This window comes from Chlamydotis macqueenii, chromosome 10 (assembly GCF_036417535.1).
Source record: "Chlamydotis macqueenii isolate bChlMac1 chromosome 10, bChlMac1.mat, whole genome shotgun sequence".
Classification (NCBI taxonomy): domain Eukaryota; kingdom Metazoa; phylum Chordata; class Aves; order Otidiformes; family Otididae; genus Chlamydotis; species Chlamydotis macqueenii.
In genome coordinates, this window is record NC_141565.1 from 1708456 (window position 1) to 1727199 (window position 18744).

Genomic DNA, 18744 nt, shown 5'->3' on the forward strand with positions numbered 1-18744 from the left:
AACGTGGGCAGACTTTCTCCTGTGTTTACTCATTAGGCTAACTTCATGTTGGTTCAGGGGAGAACTGAGAAAGACAGTGAACTAAGGATATGTTGGCTCAAAGAGCAGCTTGAGCACGGGCTTAACGTAAACTATGGAGGTTATTCTGTTGTCTTGAATAAAAGAGTAAGAGCTCAGATGAGTTTAGAGCCAGGTAGTTGTTTTTTCAGTTATCGTTATATCTGGACACATCAAAACAAATACTAGAACCAAACCGAAAACTTGCACCAAACACGTGGAAAAATTCTATACACTATAAAAGCTTCGTGACTATTATCCTGTCTAAAATTAAAGTTTCAATGGCATTCATTACAGAATGGGGAGGAATAGCTGTTAAATTACTAATGCATCTTTCCTCAATGAAGAAACTGCTGCAGGCTGAGTTACTGCTCTTGGATACACTCGATAGTAGAACTCTTGTAGGAGACCTGTGTGAATGAGCAGTGAGCATCAGCTCTGAACCTGCGTGGGTACAGAATTCAGCATGCGTGCAGCAGCGGAGAGCCCTCCTGTAGCATTAGCGTTGCTGAAATCCAGATAATGCATCTTGTGCAATTTGCATTTGCTTATTGATTTGACTTCTCAGTCTTGTTTTCATATCCCTCAAGACTGGGCTTTTGAAAAAAGCCTAAATGGTTTAACCGTTTTTCAGGCCTAATAGATGAAGTTACCTGACCAGGGTGTTTCCTCCTTGATCTGGAGTGATTATCATCCAGACAGCACCTTTCTGAATACCTGTATAACTAATTCTTAACTTTTTATTCAGCCTGTGCGCTGCACTGCCAGACATGTGCAGAAACGGGGTTTAAAACCAGAAGAATCGGACCAAGCTGACAGGGCAGGTTTTATATTGTCTACCTCGTACACCAGTGGTGATTGAGCTGCTTGACTTTACAATAGGTTGGAAAGCTGTTTTATGGGACTCTTTATGGAACAATTACATTTTCTTAGCAGGCATCTATCTGTGTGATGTATTGGTGGGTATTAGAGGGTTTTGGCTGTGATGCGCTATTTCACAATATGCAAGCACCTTTTAAAATGGGACTGTTTTTCAGTGCTTCGTATTTTGTATCTGCTAAAAATGAGGCAGTATTTGAATAATGAAAAAGCTTCTCTGGAACAAAGGAAGATACCTTCAGGCTTTCTTCAGTGCAATAGAAAAACTGCTTGCCCTAAGTCTGCGTTCTTCTGAATTATCTTAATTTGGGGAAAAGATATTTAACTTGCAAAGTTAGCAGATACAAAGTAATCATGTTAATGTCTTGCAATATGTTTGTGTTTCAAGGTATGGATGCTTCAAATCCAGCATTCTTTGTGCAATGGTGTCAGTTTGCTAAGGTGCCTGATCCATGCCACGAGCCCATGCTCGTTGGAGTGATAGGATCAAGCTCACAGTGAAGGTCTGTGAACTATAGAAACAAAGCGATTTTGGAAGTGCCACGTTAGGCCAGATTCTGCGTAGTTCACTCTTTCTGCTTCATGGGGCAGCACCACCTCAAGTGTACGTTTAGACAGATGTGGCTTTGTTAAAATGAGTACTGGTTCAGTACTTGATATGTCCAAGCAGTACAGGCTGATTGTGTGGGGGAGTGGAGAATTTGGGGGCTTTTCTCTCCCCGTTAGCTATGGTTTCCTCTTGCACTGCTGTAGCACTAATGCCTGGTGATGTGACTCCAGGGCTGTGGCTACCCTGACAATTCTACAAATTATAATCAATAATTGTTGTTGAGATGGAAGGTTAAGCTGAAAAGGTAGAGCTGAGGGCATCTCTACTAGATAAAATTCTTATATTGGTTTCCAGTGCAGGAATTTGTGTGGCAGGTAAGTGGGGGTGAACGGGAGGTTGTAAAGCTAACTGTTCAGCTTTAGGCAGACGACTGACCACAAGGGAGCACCTTGGGGTAGTTTGGCACAAAAGATATAGTTGTTTGCAAATCGGTTTCGACCAAAGATCACCAGAATAACTCCTGCCTTACCATCTTTTTTGTTTTGCAAAGTTATGTAATTTAGCAGCATCTTTGAGCAGTTCATACTTCTCTTTTGCCTGTGGAATTTCATAGGTAATGCTGTGATGAGTGGCATTTGGCTGACCACCTGCTCTCGTATTCTGGAGGTATTTCAGCTGGCCGTGAAACAACTATGAACTGGTCACTTGACCATGGCAGATGAGCTGCCTTCATCGGTGCGTTCTGGTATATATTTAACTTAATAATGTGAGCAGATGGTCATTATATTGATTTCATGAAGCAAGGGAGGAAGCTTGGCTGTCTTGATAACGTAAGGCCTGAGTGCAGAGCATTGGAATCAGGCAGGTAGCAGGGAAGTGGAGGGGAAAAAGGACATTTTTGTTGTGTGGGGGTTTTGGGATTGTTTTGTTTTGATTTGCTTTTTTTGTTTGTTTGGGTTTTATTTTTATTTTTTTTTTTTTTTTTACGAAGGACCACTGTGGGCAGGAATAAAATAAAAGCATGTTTTGTGACTCATCAAGCCTGTACATGTGGTCAGTTCCCTGGCGACGCACAAGCGTGATGCTGCTGAAATATTTGCCCACGGATGGCACTGAAAAGAGCGGAGCGGGGGAGATGGGAGGGCAGTAGTTTGCAGAGTTGTGAAACTTCTCACTCTGCTATTGCTTTTAATGATGACAAGCTTTTTAAGGAAACTTTGAAAGGAAAGGGTAATATTTAACTAATTAGTTCTTCAGTATTTTTTTTGCAAAGAACAACTTTGTCTAATTGTCTCCCCATTTAATAGAGTGTAACTGCAGATTTAAACAGGAAGCTAATTATATAAAATATTCAGCAGCTATCCTTGTTAGCTAAACTGGGAGGTTCACAAATTCCCAACCTGGATCAGCTCAAAGGACCAGCTTGATTTGGTTCTTAATTTGATAATTTTCACATGAGAAATATACAGAAGAAAATTCTCTTGAGCAAGAGCTTAATCTGGTACCTTGGTTCCTGTTTCTCCTAGCTGCTGATTAGCTTTGCTGTCTTATCAGTTTATGTCATAGTATGTGACTATAAATTGACTTTGCAGTGTAGAGGGAATACGGTTCGTCTTCACAGATGCTGCTGTTACCATGGAGATAAAAGGACCAATGGCCTTTTCTTGGTTTGGACTGTACTACAGTGTTCATACAGAGATGGTGCATTCGAAAATGCAACATTTGGTGCTTTTCTATTTCAGTCTAAATATCAAATGAGAGAGCATATTGTTTTTTCTTTGTGATGAAGTTTAATAATAAATACAGATTTGGGACTTTGTCCAGAAGCTGAAAGCAAACTCACCAGGAATGTGAAAACAGTGTGGCTGGTTTATGCCTGCTAAACCTCCTCTCTGGGAAAAACCTTTTGGCTTTGCAAAATATAACCCTGTAGAGCCTTTGGGTTTATCTGATGCAGTGTTTGATGCTGGTTACATCACCAGCTTACTTATCTGTGATGTTCTGCCGTGACTGATCTTGAATGAGCATGCAAAAGCTGTGAATGTGATTTTTTTTTTTCTTTTCTTGAGAAAGAGCTTTTCTACCTCAGCTTGCGTGAAACAAAATATAAATACCAAATCCACAGCACACTCAAGGATGGCTTGCAGAAGGTGTTATTTGTGAGTACCTTTTCCTTCTTCATCTGTCATCACGTCTCTGATATCTGTGTTGAGGATTCCAGAAGTGGGAGTAGTGATCAGTTTATTGTTTGGTAGGTTTCTTTCCATGAACCATTTTTAGGGTGTTACCTTTTTGGCAGATGAAAGATCCGTATACTAGAAATGCATAGATGATTATTGTGTTTATACATAAGGGTATTTAAAAATTTCATCTAATAACGTGAATAAGCCTATGTTTAGCAGTGAAAAAAATAACAAACCCCTCCGACTGTGCATATGTGGGATGCTAGGAGTTCTGTCTATGATGAGTCAAGAATCTCTCTTCCATTTTGTTTGAATGCTTTGCCATGTTAAAGTGTAATCTGTCTTTTAAATATATAAATACTAATACAAGGATATGGACTGCCGTCTTAAGCAGTGTAATATCAATAAGGCAAAATATCACTCTGGTTTTGTTGTCGTTTTCTATATGCTCAAATATATGATCAAATATGTGATCAAAACCTAAAGATGCTCTAATTGCTTATTATTTACTTGAGCAGTTTCTCAGACATTAGTCAGCACAGCAGGAGTTTAATATTTTGTTCTTTTAATGCAGTGCAGCAGCTTTTCACATGAGTTACCACGTTTGGCAGAAGTGCTTATCCACTTGTAGCCGGAGGAAGGACGATGCTAAAGTTTGCGTACTGTTTGTGGTGTCAGCATCAGAGCATATATGGAAACCACACTGGGTGCTTTTATTCAGCTGAATTCTGGTGGTTCCACACAACCCTTACTGTGAGCTTCCTCTTAAACCGTACTGCAATATTGTTCCACTTCAGGGAAAAATCAGACCAAAATAGACACCAGCATGCAGTTAAGTTGGCCTCTACCACCCACCCTTGCTGCCGTCAGTGGTTCACTTCTAATCTGGTGTTTTGAAATGGCTGTACCTGCTGTTTGCGTTTCTGAAATCTGGTAAAAGATCCTCTCCCTTTAGGGTTAAATTTATGTTTGCCAGAGGATCATGCATTAAGCAGATGCAGTTGTCATCTGTAGCCTTTTCCAGTTATTCTAACAGTGCCTGTGAGGGACCCCGTTTGAATAAATCTGCTTCATGTTCGGTAGCACCGTCCACATGCAGGCATAGTAAGTTCAGCCATTCAGGAATAAACTACTCAAATATTGAGTGTTGAAATCTGTTCTTCAGTTTTCTTTAGCCTTTTGTTATACAGTGATGGTATGAATGGTTACATTGACACGTTTTAAAATCAAAATAAACTCAGAACTGTATGTAGGAAGTTGAAAAAAGAAAAGTGAATTTGGAAAACAGGTTGTAGCATTCCAGATGTACATGGATCAGCTTTAAGTGTAAAGCTGTGTGTTTATACAAGGGAGAAGTTGTGATGTTTGTGTTAGACTCCATTTTAATTTGAGTTCTGGGATTTGGAGATTTTGTGACTCTCAGCGGGGGACGGAATTTCTGTGTTTATCGTGTGGTGTTAAAGAATATTTCATCTCTGGAGGTTACTTTCGTTAACAGTGATGTTGCAGCCTTATTTATAGAACCATTGTGTGCAGTGTTTTCCTCTATTACTGCTTACATGCTTGACATCTTTTACCTACCTCAGCACATTGCTGTAGAAAACAAGATATGAACTATGACTTCTCCTATAATTCATTTTTTTAACTACCATTTAAGAAAGTTGATGCTGATAGATGAAAAGAAGGAAAATGTAAGTCTGGGGGCTTTTTTAGAATTAGCTCTCTAAACATATATATACAAAATCTTCATCTTCTCTAAAGCTGATCTGTTCTGAGTACTGCAAATGTGTCTTAAACAGTTAAATACGCCAGCGCTTTAATGCATCAGTAAGTTTTGAGATGAAAACTTAAATACTATAAATCTGTCAATGTTCTAATAATATATATGCTAAGGACTTCAGCCTTTTAAAAATAAGATTACTTTTTTACATCCTAAAAATAAAATGTAAAAAGCTAGATTGTTGCTGTTCTACAACAATGTCTAACTACTAGGATTAGCAAAAGCGTTTTTTCAGATGCTGCGCTGAAAAGAACATATGTCATTCTACCATTGTTTTAAGTAATAGGATTTACATTGCTGTAAATCTCTTATGCTATTTCTGGGTAATTTCATTCTTTGTGCATTAGTATTTTTCCTCTTTCATAAGCTTCAAATCCAATATGTATAGATGTCGCTGTTTAGGTTTGGTTTTACTATGATTAATGCTTTCAGAAATTATAAATGTGGCTGGATTTTGTAACGTGAGTTCTAGTTTCTTGAGAAATTCTGGGACCTGATGTAATGATGTGGGAAATACAGCAAAGATTCAGTCAATCTATCAATTTTCTCATTTAATCTAAAAGACTTTTTCCTTCTATCATATGCAGCTTCATGTCTCTCTGCTCTTCTTTATTTATGGTTTTGGACTGTGTGGGTTATTTTCTACAGATGGTGACTAGTAAGTGCAAATGATACAAGTGTGTTTTGTATGCACTGATAATTATTGTACATCACCCTTCAGAATAGATGGCTTTGTAGTAAGACTTAATTAAAAGGGACATAAATGTTCCTAATTATAAGTGCCTACATATTAATAATCTTAATTTAATTCACCCTAGTTACAGCTAACTCAGTATTAGAGGCTGTCTACAAACTGTGTTGGCTAGGATGCAAAAGGATCACTTCTTGCCTTTTAATGTGTGCTAGGATTTCATTTTAATGAAACAAAAAATTTTTATAATAAATATTTTGAAAATAATTATCTATAATGTTAATAAGCATTGTGTTCTAGTGTAGGACAAAAATAACTGATGTTTCTGGTTTAGTATGCTGTGATGGTACTGGTTTTATTCTCCCAAGAGATGATAATTATTTTAAGGCCCTTTTGATGGAGGAGAGGCCAGTTAAAGTGTACCTGATCTTTTTTTTGGAAAAATCCAGCTGTGGACGCTTGAGTTGAAAATACGTAAAGGGTAGGATTATTCAAAAGAAGAACCTATCAGTTTGCATTTATACTGCAACACGTACAAATGCTGGTATTTAGTAATTTTGACAATCAATTTTTGTCTACTCTTGAGCAGAATTCAGTGGTCTCTACTCTAGCCTGCACGTGCCAGTCTCTTAGAACTGCAGATTTTAGTGAGTATCCTTAATAACTAGTGAAATTGTCTCTTAATTTTTATTAAGAAGTAATCCTATATTGTAACGCTTGGCTGTATGACTAGTGCATGGGGGACAGAGGTGGAAGGAGGGAGATGCCAACGTAGCAGGTCTAGAATATATGGTGTGTCCAAGAAAGCTATCTTGTTGAAAGGAAATGATAGCACTAAAGAGATTAATTGTATTTTTCTATAGTGTGTGATGATCTCTGACATTGTAAAGTTTTGTACATATGCAACCATAAAAGCAATAACAGCATTTCATTTTGTATAGCTGCCATTCAAAAAAGTATGTAGGGGAAAGACTGTAATTAATAAGAACACTCTGAAGAAAACCCATAATATTTGCTATATGCCACCATGGCCTGTCCTTGACATGCTTGGCTACACACTGCTGGACGTAGTCTGATGTATCAAATAGGGGAAAAAAAAAAAAGAAACTTTCAGTGCTACTTCAAAAGCCAAAAGTCCCACTGTCCTGAGTATTTTGGGTGAAGATCTGAGTAGTGAAAGGAATATCTGTGATGTCAGAACAATAGGAGTTTGTCCTTGCAAGTGTGAAAGGATCATCTGCTAAATCACCTCTTAGTGGACGTGTCCGCAGACAGCTTCAGTCAAATGTGGATGATGAGGAGGTTGCATGAGCTGCCATATAAAGTATCTGCTGTTTTCTCTGCTGGGGTGAGTTTTCAAAAAGCAAGTTATCTTGTGGGCACAAGACGTCATCTTGTGTTGATTCTGAAAGCCGTTCTAGCGTGCTGATGAACATGTTAATAAGCAAAGTTTTAGCTGGAGCTGATACGAGTCTGTATTATTGTGACTTTTATTGTTCATCACCTCTTTAGAGATCAGTTTGGTTATATTTCAAATTCTGTATCTCATTACAAAAGTAGATTTATTAAACAAGAACAGGGCAGACTTTACTAGTTTTTAACTGTACTCTTTTCTAATCTCAGCTGTAGGCATAACTCTGGATTGAAATGAGAGAAAAAATTTTCACCTTGTAAAACAATGTTATTCTTTGTCAGGATAAAATACTGAGAAATGGAAATATCCTTTTATTAGCTTGTAGGTGTGAATCCAGTCAAACAAATCATTCTTAGCTACCTCAGATGACATTGAAGTGAATGACTTATATAGGGGATGAACTTGTGTACCGCTGCTGCTGTTTACAGCTCACTTTAAAAAGGGGCTGTGCTAACTAGCGCCGGGCGTACAGAGTGCCTGAGGCCGTAGAGGAGGCTGTGCTGGTATACGTTTTTTGTAGCGCTTACACGTACTTGTTGGAACGCAGCACCTCATGGAAAAATGCAGCAGAAGAAAAGGAAGAATACTGGCAGATGGAGCTGAACAGATTGTTATTTCATACAAAGAAGAGTAACAGTGTATGAAGTAATATGGCTGTAGAAAAATGCAGCCGTGAAGGTGAACACAGGTACCTAGTTGACTCCTGTCATCAGCCACATCATTAACTTCATAAAAAGACAGCATTTCTCCCAGCTACGGTCCTGTACCAATGCCCTTTTTACTAAGTATCCGTGAGACAACAGTCTCTGTCTCTTCTGTTTGAAAGTGGATAATCTTGTTAGGAAGAAGTTCTAAGACATGGATGAGTTAATAGTACTGTCAGCCTACTCACAGGTTTTCATGTGCTTAAAATTAAACAGTAGCAAAATAAAAAGGATTGGCTATCATCTCCTGTGCTAAGTACCGTGTGCTGTTCAGAGTTAGGAGGACAGGCTTTCTCCAGACTCTCCACATTTCTCTGGATGGACATGGTTCTCGCTACAGCCAGTAAAACTTGTGTTGAAGGCTGATTGAAAAATCTAGTTCTAGAGTTGAAAAAACCAACCAACCAAAGGCATTTGAATATTGAACTTCTTCTGATATGTTTCAGGGGAGTAAATGAATGGAAGTACTGTTTTAGCAGGTGATTGAAGGCACAGAATGCCGCATACAGATCTTAGATTGCGCCAGCAGAAGGTGGATTTGCTTTGGGTAAAACTAGCGTGCTATGACAGAGGCTGTAAAGCCTGAGCCTCATCTTTTGTCAAGCTGATTGGGCGTCGGTGAGCAGGATTTAGAGGAACCAAGACACTGAGTCAAGATATTCTTGAATTCTAAAATTTGTAGCAGAGTCCAAACCACATGTTTGCTTTTGTAACTAGTTGGACAAAGAGCCTCTCTTTGAACACTTCAGGAAATTACTGAAGTCTAACCTTGTGTGTTGAACATTCGTCTTTGACATCCGAGATGTTCTTGTTGGAACACAGCGAAGAGATGTGGTAATTTACACGCCTGCAGTTGAATACTGTCGTCTATTCTGTCTACTCCATACCTGCACAGAGTGCCAGTAGCTGCTACTTGACAAACCTTTGGCACTTCTTATTGGCCATCAAGGTGGCTGGACTTTTGCATTTCTACTGCACCTTGGACAAGAAACTCAAAGCAGTTGAGCTCCTAACTAGACTTGTGTGATAGGTAAGTATTAACCCCAACTGCAGGTGAACAAGACAAGATTACAGGGAGAAATTTCTTCATTGTTTAGATTTTTTTGGAACCCAGGAAGGTTAGAGTAGGACAGATTTCTGGAGCCTTGTGGGAAGATTCTTTTCGGAATAGCCAGCAAGTTCTGTTCAAAATGCTTTGAGCAGAGCTGAATCCAGACAGATACTTTCATATGTTTACAGGTTTATTGTGTGAAGAAAGTGGTACTATTCATGAGACTAGAGATTTGTATGGATAAAAAGGGTGGGGGGAAGAGAATCTGGGACACCCTCATACTAATTTCCTCCTTTTGCTTCTACTGAAAGAAAATAGGTATTCACAAAGTGGGAAGCAGCCATTTCGTCAGTGTGCTCAGTTTCCCTAACCAATGTGAGACAATCGTGCAATGCACGCTTAGAACGTACCGCTCTGGTTCTGTGATTTGTGTGGAGCAGCTTGTGTGGCTATCGTATGTTTTTCGTGTCAGAAAATACAGCTTTTGTGTGTTCTAACTGCTTTTATCATGGCCCATCAGTGTTATCAGTAACAATTGTCCATCTTTCTTTAGAACTGTTCTGGTCATCTTTCCAGGTGGTTTGAAGGTGCCACCAATTAGTAAGCAGGCATTAGCAGGGTATGTCCCGTGATGGCTCTCTGCCTCCTGACTTGTCTTGCACTGCTGTTCCCAAAAGCGCAAGTACTGTACAGGAGTTACCATTAGCTGCTGTCTTTAAACAGAAAATGCAACTCATCTTGGCCGTGCAGTTGCTGACATGCTGTTGCCAACAGAAGTCGGAACGGGCTGACCTTGGGTTTGCTTTTTTTAAAGGCTTGGTAACTGCCTCCTTTCTGAACAAAGACTGACTTTTTTTGCTTAACCACTCTGATCTTATAAGAAAGTGACCTCAGAGGATTCACTTTAAGCCTCAGGGATGCAGAAGAATCAAAATCAATCTTCTGAAACATTTGTCAAGGTGCCAAGCAAAAGACTGGGGACAAGGTGGGGAAGGTGCATATATGTACACACATTCGCTATTTAATCTCAGTTTGGATGCTTAAAAGTTAAATGAGGATTTTCAATTTTGTGGCTATTTCTTCCATGTATGCACACTGTAAAAGCTAGGAAATATTGATTAGTTTTTTAATGATTTCCTAGAAGAATGCTGTGTCTTAAGAAATTTGATTAGGTGGTTTTATCTTGGAGGATGTACTGTGCTGAACCTTGTTTAATGATTCCTGGCACAAACATCAAAAATGCTGAAAAGTGGACTATGTGTTGCTTAAAGATTTTATAAGCTTTACTTCAGATGCAGTACTTTGTCTTTTTTTCGCAACTTTTCTGTGTTTTTAACAAAACAATGCAAACATAATGATCTGGGGTGCTGAATATCTTTTTTGTGCTGAAAAGCTTTTTTATTTTTTCCATGCTTGGAACAAATAACAGCAATCAAATAAGTATTGCGCATTCCAGAATACTGTTTAAAACTTGAATGAAACTGAGATGATTTCAAATATATAAATTTGAGTAGGTGTTTATTGCAATATGTTTGTAATTGCTGGGCCTGAAGAAAGCTTGTGTCCATGTTCATCCCATTATTCCTCCTCATGTTTAAGCACTTTGTTTGTCATTCCATTAACAAAGAAACAGCTTGACTGGTGCAGAGTAGCGTGCAAGTCTGAAGCTTCATTTCCACAGGAATTTTGATCCTCAATGTTTAGCTTTTGCCTCTGTTCCATGGGGCAAGGCAAACCCAAAGTCTTAAATTGGCATTTTCTCTTAATCTTGCGACAAACCTTTGATTCTTCATTGCGACAGTTCATCTCTGCCATTCCTGATGTGCCTATTGAAACCACGGGACATTTTCCCTCTATTTCCTGGGATTCAGAATTGACAGCTGTACATCAAATTCCACTCAAAGCTATCATTAGTTTCAAATATACCTATTAGCACCTGCTTTTCCCTAAAAAGCCCCTTTCTAAACACTTGGTGTTTTGACTCTGTGTTTTTCCTTGTGTCGTAGGTCTTTAAATACTCTGCACCAGTTTTGCTGTCCAGCTCCATTGTACCATACCCAGCTAGCTGTCCCTGCCACACACTCAGAGTACAGGTAAGAGTAGATATGGTCCACCCACGTCTTATTTTTGGAGGGAGATTGAATGTTCTGATTTGACATCAGAAAAGGAATAGTAGCTTAAGTTTTAAAAGAAAAAAAAAAAAAAAGTAAGAGAAAAAATACCCAACATTTTAAATATCTCATAAGAGGCACATCTCCCTATACCCTTTGAAAGGTAGGAAGAAGCTAGGTGTAGGCTTAGTTCTCACATAAGGGACATATTGAAATGTTTATATAATTTATGTAAAATATTGATGTTGTTCTGAGCAACACTTTTTAAAGCCCTGCATATTTCATGAGGATATGCCAGGTGGGCCAGGTATTGTGGCACTCTGAGGGTTAAAGGCATGGCCCTGCAAAAGGCTCAGCAATGCCTTTTGATTTGAGTGGAAGTAAGGGATTTTTAAACAGATGCAGGCCCTTGATGCCAAGCAGTCTGCCATGAATTTATATCACAAATACATTTTTTTCCAGCTAATAATGCTTCATTTAACATAGGTGTCTTTACTATGTGCTTTCCAAGTTCTCTGATCAAATGTGGAGAACAGTGATGACGCATCTGAGTACAATTCATTGTCAGTGCCAGTGTTTATTTTAATAGTCATAGAAGCGTCAAAGGACAGCTAATCTAAGTAATTAGAAATGTGAAAACTGTTAAGAAATTGTGCATGTCATGAAAAAAATTGTCTTTAATTTTTACTTTTGCTATTAGTGATTAACTTAGTGATAATTGCCAGCTCATGAATAATATTAATACCAAAATACTGGAAGTCTGGTGCTGAAAAATCAAATCACTTTGCGTGGTAATAAGGAAAGACAAAACCAAACAATGAATCCTAAATCTGTAAATGCATAAACATATTTCTGATTTGACTCTTTCATCTCTTAGTTATCTCTAACCATGCATGTTTGGATTCATCTTGTTGTTTTACATTGCAGCATCTGTTTGCATGTTTGGGTTTTTTTTTTTCTCCCATCAGAGTTCTCAGTTTGATTTGGTGGTAGTGAATCCATAGTCGAGTTGCAAGACAACTTAGTATTCCTTCAGTGAGGAGCAGGGTTTGAACACTGTTAGGCTCCCCGCTTGCTTTTTAATGAGGCTTTTATTTTTCCTTTGTCCTTATTTTATAATGCTTTAATTTTAAGGACTTGTTAGAGATCTTCCTATAGGGATGTTCATGGGAAAACCAGTTGTTTCTTGAATGTTTCAGTATCTTGCTCCACATAGGTTATTATTTTTATTGGTAATATTTCTTCTGGAATTAAAACTTACAGCAGCGTAACTTCGTGCTTAAAAAAATCCTGAAGTTCTCTAGCTTTTTTTCTCTTTCTGTCTTTTTGCAGTAAAAAATTAAATGCCCTAAGCATGGCTGGATCTGTAAAGTGTGCACAATTTTTAGGGTACTAATGTGTAAAATGACATATAGATTTGGATAATGCCCAAACATATGCTGTAAGACCAGCTTTTGTTTAAGGATTTTGGAGTGTGTAAAGGAATTAATCATTGACCTTGCTTACTCTCAAGAGCGTTTAGGTCTCAAACTCTCCCCCTATGTATACATACACAGACATAACTCTGGAATCACTGGAGGCGTCGGGACTTCTGACAATTCACGATACAGTAACGTTGCCCATACTCACCTAATGGCGATGGAGCAATTGATGGGTCGCTCACTGGCTGCCAGGAAACTTACTGTGCTCTACATCCCCGCTCAGCCCCTTTCCTGGCTAACCAACCTAGATCTACCGGCAGCACATGATCTGTGCTGACCTCCAGAGAACGTGACAAGTGGGGAGCTGCTGAGAACTGGGGCTGATCTGCCTGGAGAAGAGAAGTCTCGGGGCTGGTCCTGTCTTCAAGTCTTTAAGAGGAGAGTATGGAAAAGGTGCAACCAGGCTCTTCTACGAGAGGATAGGACAAGAGGCATCAAAACCAGATCACAGTAAGGAAAATTCCAGTTAGATACAAGGCAGGGGGAGAGCGGGGAATTTCACCATGAGCATAGTTGAATGCTGGAAGAGAGGCCAGGAGAGGAGGTGGTATCTCTGTCTTCAGCAATTCTCAGTTCAACTGGACACAGCCCTGAGCAACTTGATGTGGTTAGTCCTGCTGTGAGCAGGGGACTGGAGTGTAGGTACCTCCAGAAGTCTCTTCAGACACAAATTATCCTGTGATACTGAAGCACTCTGTTCTTGGCAAGGAAAAAAGCCACAAGTTTGTTCTGTAGAATTTAGTTTCAAATTATACTGTGATGTTGTGCTGTCCCAGGTAGTATCCTACACGTAAATGTATTGTGTTAGAGCTAGACTGTAACAGCCTTCCTCATATCAGGAATTTGTTTGGTTTACCCAGGAGTTAAATTTCTGAAGCTGTTGTATCCCAACTGATTGCTACAATTTGACATCGCCACATCTGTAATCTCTCAGCCAAGTACAAATTATGCACCTGTTTATGTAAATAACCTAAACTTATATTAAAAAGTAATGCGGGAATCCTATTGCTTTGGATGAAAATCACCTATTAGAACACTAACAAGATTGGGCTTTAGATTTCCACATACATTTAATAGTATTAAATTCAGCTTTTAGTCTTCCCATTTATCAATTTATAAATAGGAATAATTAGAAACAAAACTAACAGAAATGGATGCTTCATTCTGACTTCAGTTTTGAGGCTTTATTTAGAAAATACACAGTGGGATTAATTTTGTAGCCCAGAATTAAAAATTAAATTTGCTTTGAAAGAAGCAATTAATGAATGCACTACAGTGAAATCTGGTGCATCTCTGATTTGCTGTTAGCTAATTGCTGGATGTTTTATTCACTCCAGCAATTTTATTTCTAGTCAGGATGATCTCTGGCATCTGTTTTGAATTGTTAATGGGGAAATAATGCATTTTTAATAACTGCAGCTATTGCAGCTAATCCCTTGCTTGCTCATTTTACAATGTTCAAAATAGACAGAAATAATACAAGTTATCCTGCGTTCTCCTGCTATAAGAAAAGTCTTAAGAAGCCTAAGCATATAATGTACTTCCAGCTAGTTATTTGTCTGTTTCTGTTTCAGTTAGCCCGTACGCCTCCTGTGTTTGTTCTTTTTGATTTATTTTTGTTTGGAAACTTTAAAAAACCAAATCAAACTAAAACAAAATGAAACTCCAAAGCAAAACAAAACCCCCCAAACCAGTAATGTCTGTACCTTGGCTTCTTTGACTCTCTTTCCCTTCCTGCCTCCCAAAGTAGAGCCTTAAAAACAGTGTACTCTAGTTTGAGGCTGCAAATTTGTTAGTGATCATCTGAATACAGGTTTTGTGTGGTGTGAAGGGCAAAGTAAAGGAGGCAGTGGTGCACCCTGGATCCATGTAGGCTTTTCCTTTGGTTGCTGAGCCTCTTCCTTGATGTGGCCTGCACCATCTCAGTGGCCCTGCAGCTAGAATACATGCAAAGCAAAGCCCAGAGATATGGTGCCATCCAGAGAAAGTAAATTTAATCAACTGTTTCTTGTTTGAAGAACAGTTTGTTCCCAGTGTTTTCTAAACGCATCTGGGTAAACAAACTTCAGTCAGCACCTCAGCCTGGATACCTCATACTGGTAACATCTACACGCTTTGTGCACCTGGTCGTTGTCGACGTGGAGTATGTCACTTGAACCTTCAAGTTACTCAGCTGTTTACACCACTCCTGAACGTGCAGGGTTCATTCACAGCCTGAGGATAGTTCACCAACCCACCCTTGGAGAAGGCTTCCTGCTCTGCTGAAATGAGGGAGGTTTTTTGTTTTGTTTTTAATGCCCTGTAGCCCTAATGCTGCTGTAGGGTCAGCTATTTAGGCTTTTGCGTGATGACTGGTGCCGCAGAAATGGCTGTAGGAATGGCTCCACACAGGAGGATCTGATACAGGAGAGTGCCCATGATTTGGAATATCAAGTCGTCTTCATATCTGTATTCTTTGTATGCATGTGTAATAGGCTGACAGATGCAACTGCAACTGTGGACGGATTTGCTTACCACTAATATCGAAGCATCTTTTTCATCCAATGTGTTTATACTTATGATTTCCTTGTTCCGATTTGCATGCAGTGTTGGCTGTCACTCATTCCTTTCTCCATCCACTTTACTTTCCATCCTTCTTAAATTAAATTAGATGCCCTTATCATGTCCAAAGACTATTTTCAAAACCTTGAAGCTAGAGCTTTTTCTTCTTCTTCTTTTTTTTTTTTTCCCCAGTGATACCTGTGAAAACAAAAAGATAATGCAAAGGATGTTATAGTACCAAAGAAATCCCATCATTTTCTTGCAGTCTCTACCTGCTTAATGTTTAATCAGCACCTCTGGGAGGTAAAAACATTATTCTGCAAATACTGTGCTTATGTGAGATTTTAATGTGGAATCTTTGTTTCACCAGGTAATGTTGGCTTACATGCAACAAACCACTGTATGGAGGATGATAGAAGGAATTATTGTGCTATCTCTTTTTGTCTGAGCCACTGGCAGGCATTGTAGCTGTTTTGTTACCGTAACTGGTTAACACAGAAGCTTAACATACAGAGAAGTCCAGCTGACAGATGCTTCTATATTGTATTAGAGTGGTTTGGTTGTTCCTAAGTTTTTTCATAAGAGCACGGTGGGAATTCTTGCACATTAGGCACTTTCAGGGAAAACTGGGAACATTTTGCTTAAATTCCTGAAAGTGAAAAATATGTATTTATTGATAATTTTGATTCTATGCAGCTCCTGGTTTACTTTTTCCACTGTTGCACACTATACTGCTTCCCAGGCTTAGAAACATAGCAAATATTTCATGTGTCCTTCATACAAGCGTCTATAAAGACATCCCACAAGACACAGCAGACTCCTCAGTCCTGCGGTATTTTCCAGTTAATGGTTACTCACAAGTGAAGCTGTGGCTGCAGGAGCTGTACTTCAGAATCTTTGTACTATTGCTATTCGACTATTCAACAAATATGACCATTTGTTGAAATTTTCTTCCAAAAAATGTTAAATGGGAATCTTATTTCTAATTGAATAGCTGTATAACTTAGCACATCTGAGCACTGTGGCCTCTCTTTATAGTATGCAGATATTTAAAAGCTTGACAATAATTTTTCAAATTGAGCAAAGAAGAGAAAGCAACATAGCTCAGACCAGCTAGCATATTGCAGATGAACAAAGCAAAACAGACCCAAACTCTGACCAAATCACATACTCTGTGTGAAGTCAGTATGAGGTTCAGATGATTATGTAAAGCATCTGTGCTCAAACCCCATGGCAAAGGAAAGCTGGCATAATTTTAGTAGTAATACTTGTGATTTTCCACTTGATGCCTACATGATCTAGCAATGCAGAAATGGTGAATTGTGTTCATACACAGCAAGCTGTTTGAAAACAATCAAGAGCTGGCAGAATATAATGAAATTTAGTATTTGTTTTTGGCTTTTCTTGTTTTTCTTCCTTCATTGTGTTCCTTTCCATACTCCTCCTCTAGCTTGTTATTTAGTTCAAAGGAAACGACCACTCGTGGTTGTGTTACTGATACAGAAGTGACACCCCGTCCGAGCTTCCTGCTAAACCGGCATTCCTTCCTCCACCCGCCATAAAGCACATTATAGCATTACAGATGTAGGTATTCCACACTGCTGCTTTAATAGCCTTTGTGCCTCTGGTTCCTAGCACCATTCATGAAGCTGGCAACTCTGTGGAAACAGGGTTCTTCCTTGTACTTGCAAAGAAGGTGGGGGGAGGAGTAAAGTGCAGATCGATAATCATCAATATTTCTGTGTGTAAATCACCAGAAAAAGGGGAATGCATCTGTTCTGCAGAATATGGGCACATGTTAAAAATAAAGGAGCCATGGCCACAGTAGACTGGGTATGTATGTCACTACTTAATGCAATTTTTCACATGGGAAAAACAGAAATTGCCCTTTCAAAACAGCTTTTGCCTCAGACTTTAGCTCTGAGTGTTGGCCTATGCTCATTTGGTTGTTCTTCATTATGTTGAAAGTCCTGTCTCTGAGACTGAAATGGGTTAATCAGATGGTATTTCAAACAAGTTACACTATTTGTGGATTTAAAAACAAAACCAAAAAGATCTCAAGCCTAATTTTCCTAATGCTGTTCCCTATGATTCTGTTCCTCTGTCTTTTTTTCTTTCTTGCCCTCCTTCTTCCTTGGCAGGGAAGATAATGTTCTGCACCAGTTCTGCTGTCCGCCTTCGGGGTCTAGTAGTCCATCTTCAAGATAACAGAGAAGCTCGGGGTCGCTAAGTGTGCAGTCAGTGCTACATCTGTATAGTCCATCTCTCCTCTTCTCTCTTACTGGTGTGTATGGGACTGCCACTTGCATGGATGCCATAGGATTCTGGTTCATGTCAAGTTTAATTTATTTGGAATGGCACAGCCATAACTTTTTGCCATTGATGCTTGGTAATCTCCTCTCTGTGCTTTTCTACAGCTCTCTCCCTTGTGTCCAGTATTTAAAACACACACAAATTGTAAACAAATAAGTAAAATGCAGAGTTTATTTACAACTAAAATAAACAGTACCATAAGTCTTTAAGCGTACTGTGAGTTTTGTTACTGTATGTACATGATCATGTGGTGTGAAGGGCACAAACTAATGTGATTTCTTCTCCCCCAGATGTTGAGGATATGGAGTGGGAGGGGAGCTGTTTCTTATAATCTCTGTTGGGCTGGTTTTACTGCTAGAAATTTGTTTTGAGGTTGGGCAAACGCCAGTGTGACATTTTATGAATGATACTATACAGAGATTAACAATTCTTTCTTTACTTTTTGATTGTTCTGAGGAACCAGCACAGTATTGTTACAGCAGATACTCTAGCTATGAGTGATTACATTTCTAAGCTTCTTTGGGGTCTATCTTCTAACTTTGTTTGCCTGTGTTTGTCGAAGTCTTGTATTAAGCATTAGCAAAAGTACAACATCATTATTCATGTACTTCTGTTACCTAATTGATGAATATATTTTTCTCTAAGCTGCGCACAAGATTGTCATTAAAGGAATGAACTTGTAATTGAATGGCCCACTAACTGCAACCAGCCAAATGTGAGCGTGTCTGTGGGTGCCTAAGAATAGAGTCTGAGTTACCATTGCCCAGAAGGCACTTTGGTGATTACATCTTTCCAGACACATCTTGTGGTTCTAAAATAACTGGAGGATTTCTCCTGGTTGGAACTTCCAAACTCAAACAGCCTGAGCAGATATACAAGGAAACAGAATTTCTGTGAAGTGGCATTTACTAGCCTGAAGCTAGCAAGAGAGAAAAACTGACTGGGAGGGGAAAAAAAAGGTTGCTATCATAGTGAAATACATTACTCCA

At 39.0% G+C, this 18744-nt stretch overlaps 1 protein-coding gene across 1 annotated transcript in view; it reads left to right on the forward strand.

The window, feature by feature from the left end:
• The window catches only part of LOC147599452 (IQ motif and SEC7 domain-containing protein 3-like), a 162891-nt gene extending 144932 nt beyond the window's left edge, over positions 1-17959 (forward strand). Inside the window, exons 3-4 of the mRNA XM_086755449.1 lie at positions 11316-11402; positions 17584-17959. Of these exons, the coding sequence (XP_086611575.1) occupies positions 11316-11402; positions 17584-17650 (154 nt within the window). The 3' untranslated portion in view covers positions 17651-17959. The remainder of the gene's footprint in view (positions 1-11315; positions 11403-17583) is intronic.
• Positions 17960-18744: the final 785 nt, after the last annotated feature.